This window comes from Dendropsophus ebraccatus, chromosome 9, assembly GCF_027789765.1.
Source record: "Dendropsophus ebraccatus isolate aDenEbr1 chromosome 9, aDenEbr1.pat, whole genome shotgun sequence".
Lineage (NCBI taxonomy): Eukaryota > Metazoa > Chordata > Amphibia > Anura > Hylidae > Dendropsophus > Dendropsophus ebraccatus.
In genome coordinates this window covers 1,913,275-1,934,062 of record NC_091462.1, presented here as the reverse complement: position 1 = coordinate 1,934,062, position 20,788 = coordinate 1,913,275, and the positions used below count along the sequence as shown (strand labels likewise).

General features: G+C 52.0%; 1 protein-coding gene across 3 annotated transcripts in view; it reads left to right on the top strand.

Moving 5' to 3' along the window:
* Positions 1-20,788, top strand: part of LOC138800550 (intermediate filament protein ON3-like) — a 145,280-nt gene that overhangs the window by 35,941 nt on the left and 88,551 nt on the right. Inside the window, exon 1 of one of the 3 annotated variants that reach the window (XM_069982308.1) lies at positions 9,620-9,728. The exons of the other annotated variants lie outside the window; for them this stretch is intronic. Coding sequence (XP_069838409.1) covers positions 9,648-9,728 — 81 coding nt within the window. The 5' untranslated portion in view covers positions 9,620-9,647. Of the gene's footprint in view, positions 1-9,619; positions 9,729-20,788 lie in introns of those variants that run through there. 3 annotated transcript variants of the gene reach the window in all.

The window sequence follows — 20,788 nt, the reverse complement described above, 5'->3', positions numbered from 1 at the left end:
TCTCTCTATCCTTCTGCTGTCTCTCTCTGTCCTCCTGCTGTCTCTCTCTGTCCTCCTGCTGTCTCTCTCTGTCCTTCTGCTGTCTCTCTCTGTCCTCCTGCTGTCTCTCTCTATCCTGCTTCTCGCTGCCGGTGACATCTCTCCTCATCCTTCTCTTTTAATCTGAAGAATTGCTGTCTGCCATCTTCTGCTCCCTCTGTCTCTCCAGAGTCTCCCTCTTGCGCTCTTCTCCTGAACTCTCACTTAGTGTGTATTAAACTCTCTGAGATTTATGATCTCTTCATTACCAAATCCTTCACTCTTCTGGCTCTCACTAAAACCTGGTTACAAACATCTGACACTGCTTCCCCTGCTGCTCTATTCTGTGGTGGTCTTCACTTGTCCCACACCCCCAGACATGAGGATAGTCATGGTGGAGGAGTTGGTCTTCATCTCTCCCACACCCCCAGACCTGAGGGTAGGCATGGTGGAGGAGTTGGTCTTCATCTCTCCCACACCCCCAGACCTGAGGGTAGTCATGGTGGAGGAGTTGGTCTTCATCTCTCCCACACCCCCAGACCTAAGGATAGGCATGGTGGAGGAGTTGGTCTTCATCTCTCCCACACCCCCAGACCTGAGGGTAGGCATGGTGGAGGAGTTGGTCTTCATCTCTCCCACACCCCCAGACCTAAGGATAGTCATGGTGGAGGAGCTGGTCTTCATCTCTCCCACACCCCCCAGACCTGAGGGTAGGCATGGTGGAGGAGTTGGTCTTCATCTCTCCCACACCCCCAGACCTAAGGATAGTCATGGTGGAGGAGTTGGTCTTCATCTCTCCCACACCCCCAGACCTGAGGGTAGTCATGGTGGAGGAGTTGGTCTTCATCTCTCCCACACCCCCCAGACCTGAGGGTAGTCATGGTGGAGGAGTTGGTCTTCATCTCTCCCACACCCCCCAGACCTGAGGATAGGCATGGTGGAGGAGTTGGTCTTCATCTCTTCCACACACCCCAGACCTGAGGATAGTCATGGTGGAGAAGTTGGTCTTCATCTCTCCCACACCCCCCAGACCTAAGGGTAGGCATGGTGGAGGAGTTGGTCTTCATCTGTCCCACACCCCCCAGACCTAAGGGTAGGCATGGTGGAGGAGTTGGTGTTCTTCTCTCTCACACCCCCAGACCTGAGGATAGTCATGGTGGAGAGTTGGTGTTCTTCTCTCCCACACCCCCCAGACCTAAGGGTAGGCATGGTGGAGGAGTTGGTGTTCATCTCTCCCACCCCCCCCCAGACCTGAGGGTAGGCATGGTGGAGGAGTTGGTCTTCATCTGTCCCACACCCCTAGACCTGAGGATAGTCATGGTGGAGGAGTTGGTCTTCATCTCTCCCACACCCCCCAGACCTAAGGGTAGGCATGGTGGAGGAGTTGGTCTTCATCTGTCCCACACCCCCAGACCTGAGGGTAGGCATGGTGGAGGAGTTGGTGTTCTTCTCTCTCACACCCCCAGACCTGAGGATAGTCATGGTGGAGAGTTGGTGTTCTTCTCTCTTACACCCCCAGACCTGAGGATAGGCATGGTGGAGGAGTTGGTGTTCATCTCTCCCACACCCCCCAGACCTGAGGGTAGGCATGGTGGAGGAGTTGGTGTTCATCTGTCCCACACCCCTAGACCTGAGGATAGTCATGGTGGAGGAGTTGGTCTTCATCTCTCCCACACCCCCCCAGACCTGAGGGTATGCATGGTGGAGGAGTTGGTCTTCATCTCTCCCACACCCCCCAGACCTGAGGGTAGGCATGGTGGAGGAGTTGGTCTTCATCTCTTCCACACACCCCAGACCTGAGGATAGTCATGGTGGAGGAGTTGGTATTCATCTCTCCCACACCCCCCAGACCTGAGGGTAGGCATGGTGGAGGAGTTGGTCTTCATCTCTTCCACACACCCCAGACCTGAGGATAGTCATGGTGGAGGAGTTGGTCTTCATCTCTCCCACACCCCCCAGACCTAAGGGTAGGCATGGTGGAGGAGTTGGTCTTCATCTGTCCCACACACCCCAGATCTAAGGGTAGGCATGGTGGAGGAGTTGGTGTTCTTCTCTCTCACACCCCCAGACCTGAGGATAGTCATGGTGGAGAGTTGGTGTTCTTCTCTCCCACACCCCCTAGACCTAAGGGTAGGCATGGTGGAGGAGTTGGTGTTCATCTTTCCCACACCCCCCAGACCTGAGGGTAGGCATGGTGGAGGAGTTGGTCTTCATCTGTCCCACACCCCTAGACCTGAGGATAGTCATGGTGGAGGAGTTGGTCTTCATCTCTTCCACACCCCCCAGACCTAAGGGTAGGCATGGTGGAGGAGTTGGTCTTCATCTGTCCCACACCCCCAGACCTGAGGGTAGGCATGGTGGAGGAGTTGGTGTTCTTCTCTCTCACACCCCCAGACCTGAGGATAGTCATGGTGGAGAGTTGGTGTTCTTCTCTCTTACACCCCCAGACCTGAGGATAGGCATGGTGGAGGAGTTGGTGTTCATCTCTCCCACACCCCCCAGACCTGAGGGTAGGCATGGTGGAGGAGTTGGTGTTCATCTGTCCCACACCCCTAGACCTGAGGATAGTCATGGTGGAGGAGTTGGTCTTCATCTCTCCCACACCCCCCAGACCTGAGGGTATGCATGGTGGAGGAGTTGGTCTTCATCTCTCCCACACCCCCCAGACCTGAGGGTAGGCATGGTGGAGGAGTTGGTCTTCATCTCTTCCACACACCCCAGACCTGAGGATAGTCATGGTGGAGGAGTTGGTGTTCATCTCTCCCACACCCCCCAGACCTGAGGGTAGGCATGGTGGAGGAGTTGGTCTTCATCTCTTCCACACACCCCAGACCTGAGGATAGTCATGGTGGAGGAGTTGGTCTTCATCTCTCCCACACCCCCCAGACCTAAGGGTAGGCATGGTGGAGGAGTTGGTCTTCATCTGTCCCACACCCCCCAGACCTAAGGGTAGGCATGGTGGAGGAGTTGGTGTTCTTCTCTCTCACACCCCCAGACCTGAGGATAGTCATGGTGGAGAGTTGGTGTTCTTCTCTCCCACACCCCCCAGACCTAAGGGTAGGCATGGTGGAGGAGTTGGTGTTCATCTCTCCCACACCCCCCAGACCTGAGGGTAGGCATGGTGGAGGAGTTGGTCTTCATCTGTCCCACACCCCCAGACCTGAGGATAGTCATGGTGGAGGAGTTGGTCTTCATCTCTTCCACACCCCCCAGACCTAAGGGTAGGCATGGTGGAGGAGTTGGTCTTCATCTGTCCCACACCCCCAGACCTGAGGGTAGGCATGGTGGAGGAGTTGGTGTTCTTCTCTCTCACACCCCCAGACCTGAGGATAGTCATGGTGGAGAGTTGGTGTTCTTCTCTCTTACACCCCCAGACCTGAGGATAGGCATGGTGGAGGAGTTGGTGTTCATCTCTCCCACACCCCCCAGACCTGAGGGTAGGCATGGTGGAGGAGTTGGTCTTCATCTCTCCCACACCCCCCAGACCTGAGGGTAGGCATGGTGGAGGAGTTGGTGTTCATCTCTCCCACACCCCCCAGACCTGAGGATAGTCATGGTGGAGGAGTTGGTCTTCATCTCTCCCACACCCCCCAGACCTGAGGGTATGCATGGTGGAGGAGTTGGTCTTCATCTCTCCCACCCCCCCCAGACCTGAGGATAGTCATGGTGGAGGAGTTGGTGTCCTCTCCCCGCAGTGCACCTTCCAGGTCTTTCACCCTGAACCACCCTCACTCTCTTTCCTCTCCTTTGAGGTTCACACCCTCAGACTCTTCCGCCCACTTCCCCTCAGAATTGCTGTTATCTTACGTCCCCCCGACTCTCCTTGACAATTCCGCGACCACTTTGCCACCTGGCTCCCTCATTTCTTATCTACAGAAGTTCCTAATTCTGGGTGACTTCTCCATGGATATCTCCTCTCCGGCCTCTCAGCTATCCTCCCTAACCTCCTCTTTCGGCCTCTCATAACTAACAGACTCTCCCACACACAATGGTGGGATTTCCCTGGAGCTGATCATCTTCAGACACTGTATAATCTCCAACTTTACAAACGATCCATCAGAGTTATCTAACCACAACCTTCCCTCTTTCTCGATCACTAACATCGGCCCCTTCTGACACCCCTTCCCCATACATATACAGAAATCTGCGTGGTATCAACAACTCACAGACTCCCTACAATCCTCACTGTCCCCAATCTCATCCCTCACTGCCTCCACACCCTGAAAACGACCCTGGACTCTGTAGCTCAAACCGGCTTATTTCACCTCTCTCATCTCCTCACTATTTAACAACCCAAAGTGTCTCTTCAACACCTTTAAATCTCTTCTTAAACCCAAAGCTCAGTCACCCATCACTGACCTCTGCGCTGAAGACCTGGCCTCCTACTCCTATCAGCTCTGACATCACCTCCCAGCCTCATAGACCCTATTCCCTCTGCAACTTTCTCATCGCTCTCGGCTTTTTTTTTTTTTTTTTTATAAACTCTTTATTTAACACCACAATTGGCAAGTATAACCAAGGGGTTGCAACCCCAAAACCGCCACAGCAATAGATGGAATAACAGAGCGCAATTATATAAATGAAACCACAAGTAAGTAGCAAATGAAAATAAGAGCCAGAAGAAAATTAAGGCGACTCCGAGGGAACCCCCAGTCAACCCCCAATTCTCCACTTTCAAATTTCCTTAAAACCAACAAAGGGGAGGAGGCCGAAGGAGCCCACTCCAAGCCCATAGGGCCATAGAGTACAGAAAGAGAGAGAGAAGAAGGAGGGAAAAAGGGAAGACGAGGGCAAGAGGGAAGGGGGGAAACGGGGGGGGGGGGGAAGCAAACAGGAGGGGGAAACACCAGGGAGGCGTAACATCAGGAGACACAAGCGATCCAGAGGGCCGAGGGTGTATCCCTCAAACATCAGAAATTACCTCACCACCCAGCAATTCAGAATATTCTGCTGTCTGTTGAAATTCCATACATGGGAGCCAGGTCCGATAAAACCGGGCATTGGCATTATGGAGGAAGGAGGTCATGTCCTCCATTCTCATTACCTCGTTAACCTTCCGTATCCAGAGTGCAACAGGGGGAGCATCTGTACGCTTCCAATATAAGGGAATACATGCTCTGGCAGTCATTACCAGAAATCTCAGAACAGAACGCCGGTATTTCTTGGTAGACATCTCGGTGTGATGAAGAAGAAACAACGCCGGGGTGAAGGCTATTGTGGTCCCAGAGATTTTTCGGGCTACGTCCTGAACTTTATCCCAGAAGTGAGTACGGGAGGGACAGGGCCAAAATATGTGAAGAAATGTGCCCTCCGCGGTACCGCATCGCCAACAGGAGGGATCGGCATCTGGCCAAATTGCGTGCAGTTTGACGGGGACCCTGTACCAGCGGGAGGTCAGCTTGTAACCTGCCTCCTGAAAGCGAGAGCTAACAGAGCACTTGTGTGTTAACATGAGTATATCGGTCCGCTGGGACGGGGTCAACGACAACTGCAAGCCCTCTTCCCTTCTTCAGGAAGGGGGGGGGTCCTGGTCAGGTGGCGAAATCATGTCAGCATAAATCAGCGAGAGAGAATGTCGAAGGACACCCACACCGGAGCACAATGCCTCAAAATGTGTCTTTGATGAGGGAATCTGAGTTGGGGGAGGTAAGGCACGTAGGTAGAGGGCACGTTGGTTGGCACGCCAAGGACCCAAAGGCGCCGGTTCGGAACGTGCTAAGAGATCAGACAGGTTCGCCCAGGCCGAATTGACTATAAATTCGGAGGCCACACCCTGCCCGGCTCTACGCCAGATTTGAAACACGGGGTCCATCAGACCAGGTGGGAAGTCAGGGTGTCCCAGAATGGGCATCATGGGCGAGAGGAAGGGGAGAAAACGAGAGCGGATCATAGCTTCATTACAGGCCAGTATTAACGGGCCAATAGAGGGATGGAGCCTGAGATCATTTAGGTAGCGCCTCGGAAGCCAGGGGATGCATCCCAGGGGGGTATCGGTGAAGGATTGCTCTATACCCACCCATTGCTTGAGGTCACCATGACGTATCCAGTCAATTGCTCTAACTAGCGTTGCCGCCAAGTAATAACTTTGTATATCTGGAAGGGCCACCCCACCTTGTGCTTTAGTCCTACATAGCAAAGTCCTTTTCAATCTGGCAGGTTTGGAGCCCCACACAAATTTAATTTGATCTGCACTGAAGACAAGGCCCTAAAGAAGGCCTTCGGTATTTTAACAGGTATGCATTGGAAAGAATAGAGGAGCTTGGGTAAAAGTGTCATTTTGAATATAGAACACCTGCCAAACCAGGTAAGGGCACCCGATCGTCAGGTCTGGCAACAAGATTGAATGTGAGCGAGGATGGGGGGAAAGTTTAGTTGGTATAGATCACGCAGGTTAGAGGGTAGAGAAATGCCAAGGTACTTAATAGCTTTTGCGGCCCATCGGAACCGAAAGGACGACCGGAGGGTGGAGACCACACCAGGTGGGAGTGACACATTAAGAGCCTCGGATTTGGAGTAATTTATTTTGAAGTTTGAGAACGAGGCAAACGTGCCCAACTCACGCAACGTCCCCCCCCCCCCCGAACCCCCCCCCCCCCCCCCAGATCCGACAGGGCGCGAATTTGACAGAGGAAGGGCTCAAGAGTTAAGACGAATATGAGGGGAGAGAGGGGACACCCCTGGCGGGTGCCATTGGCGATCATAAAACTCCCCGAGAGGATACCGTTCACCCGGACCACCGCTGAGGGGTTGGAGTACAAAGCTAGGACCCAAGAGAGAAAGTTGGGGCCAAAGCTCAAAGCCCGAAGCGTTTCCTCCATGTACGTCCAGTTGACTCGATCGAAGGCCTTTTCGGCGTCAGTCGATAGTAGCATCAGAGGGATGCCTCCGAGGTTGGCCTTATGGATCAAGTCAACTGCACGTATCGTATTATCCCGGGCCTCGCGACTGGGTAAGAAGCCCGTCTGGTCCAGGTGAACGACATCCCCCAAGTACACAGAAAGTCTTGTGGCCAGAATTTTCGCAAATAGTTTGAGGTCCACACTCAGTAATGAGATGGGCCTATAATTAGAACACTGCGTGGGGTCCTTCCCTTCCTTGGGGATCACGGCTATAATAGCCCTGGTCATGTCACGTGGGGGAGAGACCCCCGACGTAAGGGAATTAAAGGCTGCCAAGAAGTGGGGGGCTAAGAGGGAATCCAGGGATTTATAATAGATTAGGGTGAGGCCATCAGGGCCGGGTGCCTTCCCAGGTTGTGTAGCCTTCAGTGCAGCCTGCCATTCAGTGGGAGAGATGGGAGTTTCCAAGGAGGCAAGGGCCTCCTCAGGGAGGCGGGGCATGCCCGAGTTTGCTATGTAGGACCGAACCTTGTTTTGAAATTCTGCGCTAAGAGTTAGGGGGTTGGACCGGTCACAGGTATACAGGGCAGCATAGTAGTCTTTAAAGGCCGCGGCAATTTCAACCGGTAAATGTATTCTGTGACCTTGAGAGGAGGAGATGGAGGGTACAAATGTGCAAGCGCGCTGGGTTCGAAGTGCCCTTGCTAATTTCCGTCCACACTTGTTCCCAAACTCATAAAAGTGCCGCCTGCACCTAGTCAGTGTCGCTTTGGCTTTGTCCAACAAGTGTGTACGGAGTTCCTCTCTAACTCGCGCCAGCTCCACACCCACCGCACTAGAAGGGGTAGCCTTATGGGCGGCCTCCAGCTCCCCAAGTTTACCCAGGAGTTTAACAGTCTTAGCAGATTTTTCCCGCTTCAGGTGCGCCCCGTGCTTCACCAATACCCCTCTGGCGACACATTTATGGGCCTCCCACAAAACTGTGGGTGAAACGTCGTCCGTCCTGTTAATTCTGAAGTAGTCCTCCAGTTCCTTCCTCAGGTCCGCTAAAATCGCGACATCCTGAATCAAGGAAGCGTTCAGTTGCCAATGCCACTGTGTGGGGTAGGGCGTAGGGAGGGCAATTTGCAACAAAATCAGTGCATGGTCCGAGAAAGTTATGTTATCGATCGAAGCATCCAACAGGAGGGCTAAGTCCCTATGTTTTAAAAATAGGTAATCGAGTCTAGAATACATTTGGTGGGGCTGCGAATAGAAGGAGTAGTCCCTGTCCTGGGGTGACAGAGCCTCCAAGAATCTATTAGCTGGTGGTCATGTAGGAGTGAGGAAATTTTCCGTAATGTGGCCCGGTTCAGGTGTGAGGTGCCCTTCGAGGTATCAATGGCGGATTCCAAAGCCACATTGATGTCAACACCCACCACGACCACCCCCTCAGCAAAGTCGTCAAGGGTCTCTAAGTAAGACTCCAGCGCCCTGGCCTGACCTGAATTCGGCATGTAGAGAGAGGCAAACGTAAATACCTGTGAGGCGATACGGCCTTTAACGAACAGACTACGCCCCTCTTCATCACACCGAGAGTCCATGAACTCCCATGGGAGCGAACGCGCAATCAGGATAGACGTGCCTCTTGCCTTCTGGACAGGAGAAAAGCTATGGTAAGTAAATGGAAACCAAGAGTTAGATAGAGAAAATTTATGGGTAGACAGCATGTGAGTTTCCTGAATAAAGGCAACATGTAGATTTAGTTTTTTAAGGAGGTTCATCATTATGGAACGTTTCCCACAATCATGGAGGCCCTTTACATTGAGGGAGCCCACCCTCAACACTGTCTGAGATCGCTGTGACATGGGGAATGCTACCAACAAAAGTGAACACTAGAAACAACACGGTACCGGGAGGGAAAGGGGAAGGCAGGGAAGGGGAAGGCGGGAAAAGGGGTGGGAGGGATGGTTAGGAGAGGCAGGAAAAGAGGGGGAGAAGAGGAGTGGGGTAAGGAAAGAGAAAGACCAGGCAGAAACAAAGAAGTAGAAGGGTGCGCAGCCCAGAGAGAGTGCGCCCCAAGAGCTAGGGGCACCAAAGTGCAAGTCAGAGACAAAGACCCAAAAAGGGTCCAGGAAAGAAGAACAAGAAGGAGAGGAAAGTAAAGATGGGGTTGTAGAAAACCATAAGAGCCGGCTCCAGGCCAGCCATACGAACAGAAACATTCACCAGCGCCCCACCTCCAGAGCCCCACAGAAAAGAAGGGTCAGGAACTCCAGGAGGGAGGCGCCGGGGCACAAACTTAGTTACAAAAAACCCACCCACCACCAATTACATATGGTACAACAAGAGGGGTTACAATAAAAATGAGAGCTAGGAAGGCCCCACTGAATTTGCACAGCAGGTGCCTCGAGGGCAACTGTGGCGTTGAAGTCACTTAAGGAGGAGGCGCAGAGGCGCTGTGTAGTTGCAGACACCATGAGCAGCGTAGCTCCCAATAGGGAGGCCACCATGAGGGAATGTCAGCAGGCAGGGTGTCCAAGCCACGGCAGGTTTCCAAGTCAAGCTTCCTGAGGCATCCTCTGGGAGAGGTCCATGACCGTGGGGTCTGGACGGGGCGGAGAAGGGGAAGCGCCCCTCCGGATCGAGCGTCTACGGCGGCGAGATTGGCGAGGTGGGGGATCTAGCCTGTCAAGAGCCAGCCAATCCGGAACTGACACTGGAGGAATGTCCAGGAAGGAGAATAGTTGCTGCAGTTCCTCATGCCTTCGTAGAACGAAGGTGGACGATCCCCTGCGGACTATTACATGAATGGGGTGCCCCCAGCGGTATGTGGCCCCCGCCTCCCTGATGGCCAGCAGGACCGGCTGCAACTGCTTCCGCATGTATAAGGTGAGGGGGGAGATATCAGGGAACAGCCGCACCTGCACACCCTCATAGGCAACAGTACCTGAGTTACGCACAGCTTGAACAATGAGGTCCTTGTCAGTATAGTAGTGCAGCCGGCACAACACATCTCTCGGCATGGTGTTATCACTCTGAGGGGACCGGTTAACTCTGTGCACTCTGTCTATGATGAAAGTAGAGTCTAGTGGGCGCGCAGCAGCCATGTTGAAGATCTCAGTCACCCGGCGTATAAGCTCATCATCTTGTGGGCGTTCTGGTAACCCTTTCAAGCGGATGCTATTTCTTCTCCCCCTGTTCTCCTGGTCATCCAGGAGCATGGCAAGGTGCTGCATATGGGCTCCGGCACGCACCATGTCACTCTCCAGGGAGTCCATGCGGTCAGACAGGGAGGCCTCGGTAGCGGTGGTACTCTATCTGTGTGACCTCCGCACACACCGCCGCAATGGCCTGCTGTTGTGACAACTCGATGCGGTGGACTACCGCGTCCAGATCGTTGCGGGTTGGGAGCGCCTGGATCAGCTCTCGCAGTAACTGCAGTTCATTGTGGACCAGCGCGCCATGTTGGCGATCCACCGACTGTGGACCGGGCCCACTCGGCTGTTGGGTCAGGGGGAACAGAGGCCACGGGGAGGAGGCCATGGGGTCTTGTGAATCATCCTGGCTTGCCTGCAGCCCGGAGCTAGTCGACTGGTTACTGCGCGTGTCCCTCTTGGTCTGCTGTGAGGGTATCAGCGCCATCTTAGCTCCCTCTGCAGCCGCGCCGTCCGGTCTCGTCACCTGAAGAAAGCGGTCAATCCGCGATGTGGAGCTACTGGAACGGGTCACCGGAGTTCTGGAGGGGTCAACGCTCTTATCCCTCTTGCGTGACATGAGGTTCAGACCGGTAGGTGGGTTAAAAAGAGCGAAACTCGCACAGCTGGACCTGGAGCTCTGCAGCAGTGCTTCCTCACGGCTCCATGGCTAAGCCACACCCCTCCCGCTCTCGGCTTTTTATCCAGTGACAGAGTGACTTTTCGCCTCCTCTCCATGCTCCGCTCTATCTGTATGTGACACTGTAGCCCCCCAGCTCCCCCTCTCCATGCTCCGCTCTATCTGTATGTGACACTGTAGCCCCCCAGCTCCCCTCTCCATGCTCCGCTCTATCTGTAGTATGTGACACTGTAGCCCCCCAGCTCCTCCTCTCCATGCTCCGCTCTATCTGTAGTATGTGACACTGTAGCCCCCCAGCTCCTCCTCTCCATGCTCTGCTCTATCTGTAGTATGTGACACTGTAGCCCCCCAGCTCCTCCTCTCCATGCTCCGCTCTATCTGTAGTATGTGACACTGTAGCCCCCCAGCTCCCCTCTCCATGCTCCGCTCTATCTGTATGTGACACTGTAGCCCCCCAGCTCCTCCTCTCCATGCTCCGCTCTATCTGTAGTATGTGACACTGCAGCCCCCCAGCTCCCCCTCTCCATGCTCCGCTCTATCTGTATGTGACACTGTAGCCCCCCAGCTCCTCCTCTCCATGCTCCGCTCTATCTGTATGTGACACTGTAGCCCCCCAGCTCCTCCTCTCCATGCTCCGCTCTATCTGTATGTGACACTGTAGCCCCCCAGCTCCTCCTCTCCATGCTCCGCTCTATCTGTATGTGACACTGTAGCCCCCCAGCTCCTCCTCTCCATGCTCCGCTCTATCTGTAGTATGTGACACTGTAGCCCCCCAGCTCCCCCTCTCCATGCTCCGCTCTATCTGTATGTGACACTGTAGCCCCCCAGCTCCCCCTCTCCATGCTCCGCTCTATCTGTAGTATGTGACACTGTAGCCCCCAGCTCCTCCTCTCCATGCTCCGCTCTATCTGTAGTATGTGACACTGTAGCCCCCCAGCTCCTCCTCTCCATGCTCCTCTCTATCTGTATGTGACACTGTAGCCCCCCAGCTCCTCCTCTCTATGCTCCGCTCTATCTGTAGTATGTGACACTGTAGCCCCCCAGCTCCTCCTCTCTATGCTCCGCTCTATCTGTAGTATGTGACACTGTAGCCCCCCAGCTCCTCCTCTCCATGCTCCGCTCTATCTGTAGTATGTGACACTGTAGCCCCCCAGCTCCCCCTCTCCATGCTCGGCTCTATCTGTAGTATGTGACACTGTAGCCCCCCAGCTCCTCCTCTCCATGCTCCGCTCTATCTGTATGTGACACTGTAGCCCCCCAGCTCCTCCTCTCCATGCTCCGCTCTATCTGTATGTGACACTGTAGCCCCCCAGCTCCTCCTCTCCATGCTCCGCTCTATCTGTATGTGACACTGTAGCCCCCCAGCCCCTCCTCTCCATGCTCCGCTCTATCTGTATGTGACACTGTAGCCCCCCAGCTCCTCCTCTCCATGCTCCGCTCTATCTGTATGTGACACTGTAGCCCCCAGCTCCTCCTCTCCATGCTCCGCTCTATCTGTATGTGACACTGTAGCCCCCCAGCTCCTCCTCTCCATGCTCCGCTCTATCTGTATGTGACACTGTAGCCCCCCCAGCTCCTCCTCTCCACGCTTCGCTCTATCTGTAGTATGTGACACTGTAGCCCCCCAGCTCCTCCTCTCCATGCTCCGCTCCATGCTCCGCTCTATCTGTAGTATGTGACACTGTAGCCCCCCGGCTCCTCCTCTCCATGCTCCTCTCTATCTGTATGTGACACTGTAGCCCCCCAGCTCCTCCTCTCCATGCTCCGCTCTATCTGTATGTGACACTGTAGCCCCCCAGCGCCTCCTCTCCATGCTCCGCTCTATCTGTATGTGACATTGTAGCCCCCCAGCTCCTCCTCTCCATGCTCCGCTCTATCTGTATGTGACATTGTAGCCCCCCAGCTCCTCCTCTCCATGCTCCGCTCTATCTGTAGTATGTGACACTGTAGCCCCCCAGCTCCTCCTCTCCATGCTCCGCTCTATCTGTATGTGACACTGTAGCCCCCCAGCTCCCCCTCTCCATGCTCCTCTCTATCTGTATGTGACACTGTAGCCCCCCAGCTCCTCCTCTCCATGCTCCGCTCTATCTGTAGTATGTGACACTGTAGCCCCCCAGCTCCTCCTCTCCATGCTCCGCTCTATCTGTAGTATGTGACACTGTAGCCCCCCAGCTCCTCCTCTCCATGCTCCGCTCTATCTGTAGTATGTGACACTGTAGCCCCCCAGCTCCTCCTCTCCATGCTCCGCTCTACCTGTAGTATGTGACACTGTAGCCCCCCAGCTCCTCCTCTCCATGCTCCGCTCTATCTGTATGTGACACTGTAGCCCCCCAGCTCCTCCTCTCCATGCTCCGCTCTATCTGTAGTATGTGACACTGTAGCCCCCCAGCTCCTCCTCTCCATGCTCCGCTCCATGCTCCGCTCTATCTGTAGTATGTGACACTGTAGCCCCCCGGCTCCCCCTCTCCATGCTCCTCTCTATCTGTATGTGACACTGTAGCCCCCCAGCTCCTCCTCTCCATGCTCCGCTCTATCTGTATGTGACACTGTAGCCCCCCAGCCCCTCCTCTCCATGCTCCGCTCTATCTGTATGTGACACTGTAGCCCCCCAGCTCCTCCTCTCCATGCTCCGCTCTATCTGTATGTGACACTGTAGCCCCCCAGCTCCCCCTCTCCATGCTCCGCTCTATCTGTATGTGACACTGTAGCCCCCCAGCTCCCCCTCTCCATGCTCCGCTCTATCTGTAGTATGTGACACTGTAGCCCCCCAGCTCCTCCTCTCCATGCTCCGCTCTATGTGTATGTGACACTGTAGCCCCCCAGCTCCTCCTCTCCATGCTCCGCTCTATCTGTAGTATGTGACACTGTAGCCCCCCAGCTCCTCCTCTCCATGCTCCGCTCTATCTGTATGTGACACTGTAGCCCCCCAGCTCCTCCTCTCCATGCTCCACTCTATCTGTATGTGACACTGTAGCCCCCCAGCTCCTCCTCTCTATGCTCCGCTCTATCTGTAGTATGTGACACTGTAGCCCCCCAGCTCCTCCTCTCCATGCTCCGCTCTATCTGTAGTATGTGACACTGTAGCCCCCCAGCTCCTCCTCTCCATGCTCCGCTCTATCTGTATGTGACACTGTAGCCCCCCAGCTCCCCCTCTCCATGCTCCGCTCTATCTGTATGTGACACTGTAGCCCCCCAGCTCCCCCTCTCCATGCTCCGCTCTATCTGTAGTATGTGAAACTGTAGCCCCCCAGCTCCTCCTCTCCATGCTCCGCTCTATCTGTAGTATGTGACACTGTAGCCCCCCAGCTCCTCCTCTCCATGCTCCGCTCTATCTGTAGTATGTGACACTGTAGCCCCCCAGCTCCCCCTCTCCATGCTCCGCTCTATCTGTAGTATGTGACACTGTAGCCCCCCAGCTCCTCCTCTCCATGCTCCGCTCTATCTGTAGTATGTGACACTGTAGCCCCCCAGCTCCTCCTCTCCATGCTCCGCTCTCTTGGTTCTCTTCCTACCTCTCTGACCGCTCTTTCACTGTATCCCTCTCGGGCTCTACTTCTTCTCCCTTACCTCTTACTGTTGGGGTTCCCCAGGGATCGGTCCTGGGCCCCTCCTCTTCTCCCTCTATACAGCCCCCAGCGGACAGACCATCAGCAGGTTTGGCCTTCAATACCATTTTTACACTGATGACACCCAGCTCTACTTGTCTTTTTGTGACATCATGTGGTGTAGCGTGGCACTGTGTGGATTGATGTGCCCGCTGTACGGTTCACCCAGAGATGGTATTGTCGTGACCCCAGTGTTAGTCCAGCACACAGGTGGGATGTTGGTACCTGCTATGTAGAGGATGTCTGGCTGTACTCCCCAAAATGGTCGGTGACCTGATGGGCTGTGATGGGTCCCTTGGGCTCCTATCACGGTAGTCCTGAGTGGCAGTTGACCCCCCCAGACTATCGGTACCGCCACCCACAGAAAGGGGAAAAATTACCCAAAGTGTGCGGCTAGTGTGTATAGGTGCTGGTGCTGTGTGTATAGGTGCTGGTGCGGAGGAAGAGATGACTGAGTCCACTAACACACAACACTTTGGCAGTAAATAGATGAGAGGAATGAGTTAATCCATCCAAAGTTTGAAGGAAGATATAACAGGATAAAATAGAAGAAAAATAAATTCTTTTCTCATGAACTTTCCTACATGACTGAATCCTGTTCAAGGACAGACAGCTGGTCCACCGTCTGTTCCCAGCAGATAATAAATGTTATTTTAGAATTCACATTCTCGTAAGCAGATAACAAATGTTTTTTAGCATCCTTATGTATGTATCAACATCCTTATGTAAACAATTTTAATTGAACATTTAATCTTATTGTATATCCATATCTGTCAAAATATATCCGTAGTTATTCGTTCTTTTGAAGTTGATGACTTGCATAGTGTATGACTTTGCATTTTACATTCATATCCATTGGTTTTTTCCTGTATAAATAAAGGTGGGTTCTCAGAGATGGGGGAACACACCAGACTTGTTTGCAAGATACGTTGTCTGTGTCCTCATTCTAAGTGCATGGTGTGGGAGAGGGGATCCGGACCCATTCTCCAACTCAATTAGGAAACAGCCAACAACAGTAGGCCTTCTTTGGGAAGGCACCTCGACAATAGATAATCATGATCCAGTGCTTCACTGGATCTGTGCTGCAGAGATACTTGAAAGAGAGAGACAGTTGTAGTTGTGCTTGTATAGTTGAAAGTCTAGAGTAAAGTGGAGTTGCATAGAGGAGAGGAGTTTGTCAAGGGAGTCCTAACCCAAAGTAGTACTGTGCTCTGCCGGAACTTTAGGAGAAATACTTGAGACTTGAGGGTGAGACGTTTACTTGTATTTGTGTTTAGACTGTGTCTTACCACCTTCTCCGCTACAGTGTCGATTTTCCCGTCCTAATAGGGTGATATAAGCCCCAGCCGTGGTTACCTGGGTGATGCTAAGTGTCTGAGGTTCTCCGGTGTCACCTGCACTGCAAGGTAGGATACGTAGACCTTCTGGTATTTTTGTCCTATTCAGACTAGTTCCTCTGTAGATCAGCATACTGCCCTGACTTTGTAGAGTGGTTCTCAGCATGGGCTGGGTTTATCCCCAACTTCTGTAGTGTCTAGCACTGTATCATAGATTTATGTAGACTGTAAGAACTGAGCGTCTCTGGTTGGTACATACATATGTGTGTCTCAGACTCACTAACATCTAGACTGTCCCAGACAGGGGTCCTGGCAAAGCCTGGCCCTGGCTTGGCTACAGCAGGGACGTCTGGTCTGTGTGTCCTCCCACGAGAATCTGAAGAAGATTGATGCTACACTTCCTCCCAAGTGACTTTTTCCTACAGGGATGTGTAAAAGACCCTGTGAGTGGTGGAAAAGAATGTGTGTAAAGTAAAGAAGAGAAAGGATAGGCTAGAAAAGAAGAGTATCTCTATTGGTCAATAAAAGTACATAATATATAAGAAACAGTAACCCTTTGCTTACTTCAGCTGTGCAATAGAAAAGACTATACATAGAAAACACTGACATCTAATGGTGAAACTAGAGAATGCAACCTTCATCACCACTCAGCTTTGAGTAAAAAAGACTGGAACACTAAACACCCGTGGTGGGACACAACAATCACCACTGCATTCCTGCAAAACACCCATGACTGTCTATCCGCTCTAACACTATGACCTCTCTATTTTTTAAACTTTCTAAAACGGAACTTTTCGTATTCCCTCCGTCTAATCAACTCAAACCAGACATCTCCCTCTCAGTCTGTGGTACTATCCTGTGCATCAAGCTCGATGTCTGGGGGTTATGCTACACTCGGATCTATCCTTTACTCCCTATATTCAAGCTCTTGCAGCTCCTGTCACCTACATCTCACACGTCTCCAGAATCCGCCCATTTCTCACCACTGACACCGCTCAGACTCTGACTGTCTTCCTGACTACTGTAACTCCCTACTAATCGGTCTTCCTTTCTCTAAACTCTCCCCTTTTCTAGTCTATTCTAAATGCAGCAGACAGGCTCATCTTCCTCTCCAGTCTATCCTGAATACAGCAGACAGGCTCATCTTCCTCTCCAGTCTATCCTGAATACAGCAGACAGGCTCATCTTCCTCTCCAGTCTATCCTGAATACAGCAGACAGGCTCATCTTCCTCTCCAGTCTATCCTGAATACAGCAGACAGGCTCATCTTCCTCTCCAGTCTATCCTGAATACAGCAGACAGGCTCATCTTCCTCTCCAGTCTATCCTGAATACAGCAGACAGGCTCATCTTCCTCTCCAGTCTATCCTGAATACAGCAGACAGGCTCATCTTCCTCTCCAGTCTATCCTGAATACAGCAGACAGGCTCATCTTCCTCTCCAGTCTATCCTGAATACAGCAGACAGGCTCATCTTCCTCTCCAGTCTATCCTGAATACAGCAGACAGGCTCATCTTCCTCTCCAGTCTATCCTGAATACAGCAGCCAGGCTCATCTTCCTCTCCAGTCTATCCTGAATACAGCAGACAGGCTCATCTTCCTCTCCAGTCTATCCTGAATACAGCAGACAGGCTCATCTTCCTCTCCAGTCTATCCTGAATACAGCAGCCAGGCTCATCTTCCTCTCCAGTCTATCCTGAATACAGCAGACAGGCTCATCTTCCTCTGCAGTCTATCCTGAATACAGCAGACAGGCTCATCTTCCTCTCCAGTCTATCCTGAATACAGCAGACAGGCTCATCTTCCTCCCCAGTCTATCCTGAATGCAGCAGACAGGCTCATCTTCCTCCCCAGTCTATCCTGAATGCAGCAGACAGGCTCATCTTCCTCTCCAGCAGTTATACTGATGTCTCCCCCCTGTGCCGGTCACTGAACTGGTTGCCCATTAAGTCCTGTTGTGTTAGCGAGTCTGAGACACACGTGTATGAAGCAACCAGAGACACTCAGTTTCCTTAGGATCTATTCCACCGGACGATTATCGTTTGCATAATCGTTAACGATTAATGATCTCAAACGACCGCTATTGCAAAAGACCTGAAAACGTTCACTCATTTCCATGGAACGATAATCGTTACTTATGATCGTAATTGCGATAGTTTTTTCTTCGCTATTTCTTCGCTATTGCATTCATATCTATTGCGAACGACCGATGTCTTCTTCAATGCGAACGATTTGCGAACGAGCAACGATAAAAACAGGTCCAGGTCTTATAAAGCGATCAACGATTTCTCGTTCGGTCGTTAATCGTTAACTGCATTTCAACCGAACGATTATTGTTTAGATTCAAACGATTTAACGATAATCTGAACGATAATCGTTCGGTGGAATAGAGCCCTAAGTCTATATATATGCACTATGCAGTGCTAGACACTACAAGGAGGACAAGTCGGGTATGGACCCAGCCCACGCAGAGAACCACTATACAAAGTGCAGGACAGTATACTAAGCTACAGAGGAACTGACCTGTATTGAACAAAGCTACCATAAAGAAGGTCTAAGTATTTTATCTCGCAGTGCAGGTAAAACCGGGAAGGCTCGGACACTTAGCTTAACCCAGGTAACCACGACTGGGGCTTGTGTCACCCTAGTAGGACAAGTAACTCGACACTGTAGGGCAGAAGGTGTTCAGAAAACAGTCTAAACACAGGCACAAGTATCTCTCTCTCTCAAGTCTCAAGTATTCTATTCTCAAGTTTTAGCAGAGCACATTACTACATTGGGTTGGGACTCCGTTGACAAACTCCTCTTCTCTTCACTACTCAACTCAAAACTATCCAAGCACCGCTACAACTACCTCTTATATCAGCACTTATACGTATCTCTCAGCACAGATGCAGTGACATTTTAAAGCCTGTGTTCAGAAAAGTTATATGCTGCCAAAGTTTTCTTTGTTCAAGAGACTGCACAGTAAAGCTGTTCTATTTATTTCACTGGGGCTAAGTCAACCTTGCATCAGAACCAGCACCTGTACACACTAGCCGCACACCTTGGGTCATTTTCCCCTTTCTGTGGGTGGAGGTACCAATAGTCCGGGTGGGTCAATTGCCACTCAGGACTAACGTGACAGGAACCCAAGGGACCAATCACAGCCCAGCAGGTTACCGACCATTGGGGAGCCGTACAGTCAGCCATGACATAAAAGCAGGTACCAACATCCCACCTGTGTGCTGTACTAGCACTGGCATCACAACAGAACCATCACTGGCTGAGCTGCATCATACCACCGATAACATCCCAGTGGGCACCACACCTACCATCCTTCCCGCACTCTACACTCTGCCCCTCTATACATCTCCTCCTTCATCTCCACCTACCATCCTTCCCGCACTCTACACTCTGCCCCTCTATACATCTCCTCCTTCATCTCCACCTACCATCCTTCCTGCGCTCTACGTTCTGCTAATGATCTTACACCAATATCCTTCATAATCAGAACCTCTCCCTCTAGGACTTCTCTCGTGCTGCACCAGTACTCTGGAACGCCCTACCCAAAGACCTTAGACTCCTTCCCAACACTCACAGCTTCCAGCATCCCCTATAGACTTCTCTCTTCAGGCTTAAATCATCCCCTAAACTTGTGGTGTCCCACCACTGTGTTACTAGTATTTTACACCCCTCGCAAAAGTCTGTATTTCAAGTAACTGTGGTAATGAAGTAGTACCTAAGTTTTACCACAAGATGTTACTTCTGTATGTAACTAACTGTATATTGCACAGCTGTAGTAAATAGGGGTTATTGTTTGTTATGATCTGTGCACCAATGAGAGCTCTCTTTTCTTCTCTATCTATCCTTAGGCTCCTTTCTCTTTATACTTTTTTCTCTACCACTCACAGGGGACATAACACCTCTTGTAGGAAGTCATCACAAGGGAAGAGGATGTACACACCCGCACACACACACAGAGTCTTACCTAAGTCTTGGTGGAGAGAGGACGCAAGACAAGTTGGTCTTTGCTGTATTTCTAGTCAGTGTCTAATGTAGTTGGTGGTAATGAACAGACGCACATGGGAGACGCAGACACCATTTTCTTGAAAGAAGCACTTCTACACACTATGCAGTGTTAAGCTACGCAGGAGAGGTCAAGTCAGAGATCACCCCAACCCACTCCGAGAACACGTCTAAAAGTGCAGGACAGTATCCTGAAAAAAGAGGAACTGATCCGGATAGAGCAAAGTTGCTAGAAGCCTACGTACTATCTCTCAGCGTGGGTGTAACCAGGAAATCCTGACCACTCTGCTCAACTCAGGTAACAAGGTCTGGGGCTTGTGTCACCCTCATGGGACAGGTCACCCGACACTGTAGGGCAACAGGTGGTACACAACAGATAAGGTCAAAAGAAGGGCACAAGTATACTTCTACGTTCAAGTCTTCAGTATTCTATTTCTTCTAAAGTTCCGGCAGAGCACACTTCTACCCTGGGTTGGGGCTCTCACTACAAATTCCTCTCACTACTCTGAACTCTCAGCACAAACTCCTCTCTACTGTTCTCAGCTCACTCTGCTTCTCAGCGCACAACCAAGTCAGCTCAGCTCTTCTATTCTACGGCACAGATTCTGTTCTGTCACGTCCACAGTCTATGATCAGCTGTTGTATAAAGTATTCTCACAGTAAAGGAGATTTATTTATGGTAACAGGACTCAGTGATTATTGCTCCGACACCTACACAGCTGCTGCTCCATCCTTGAGTCATCTCCCCTGTCTGTGGGTGGTGGTACCAATATTCCGGGTGGGTCACAACTCCACTCTGGACCACCGTGATAAGGACCCAAGGGAACCCCTCACAGCATGGCAGGTCACCGACCACAGGGGTAAGGGTATAGCCAACCTCCCTAAACTAAAAGCAGGTGTGCCCCCATACCTGTGTGCCCACCTGGCACTGGCGTCACAACAGTACAACTACAGGCTGAGCTATATCCCGACCAACCACCACAGCAGTGGCGTCATACATCATCACCATCTGGCAAGTGACTGTTCAAACGCCCACACAGGCACACACCACGTATAGACACGCTGCGGAATCTGTTGGTGCTATACAAATACACATTATTATAACTGCGCTCTACGAGGTTCAGCCCTAGATGGGGAATGTGTGCGCGGCTGCCCCATCCACCAGG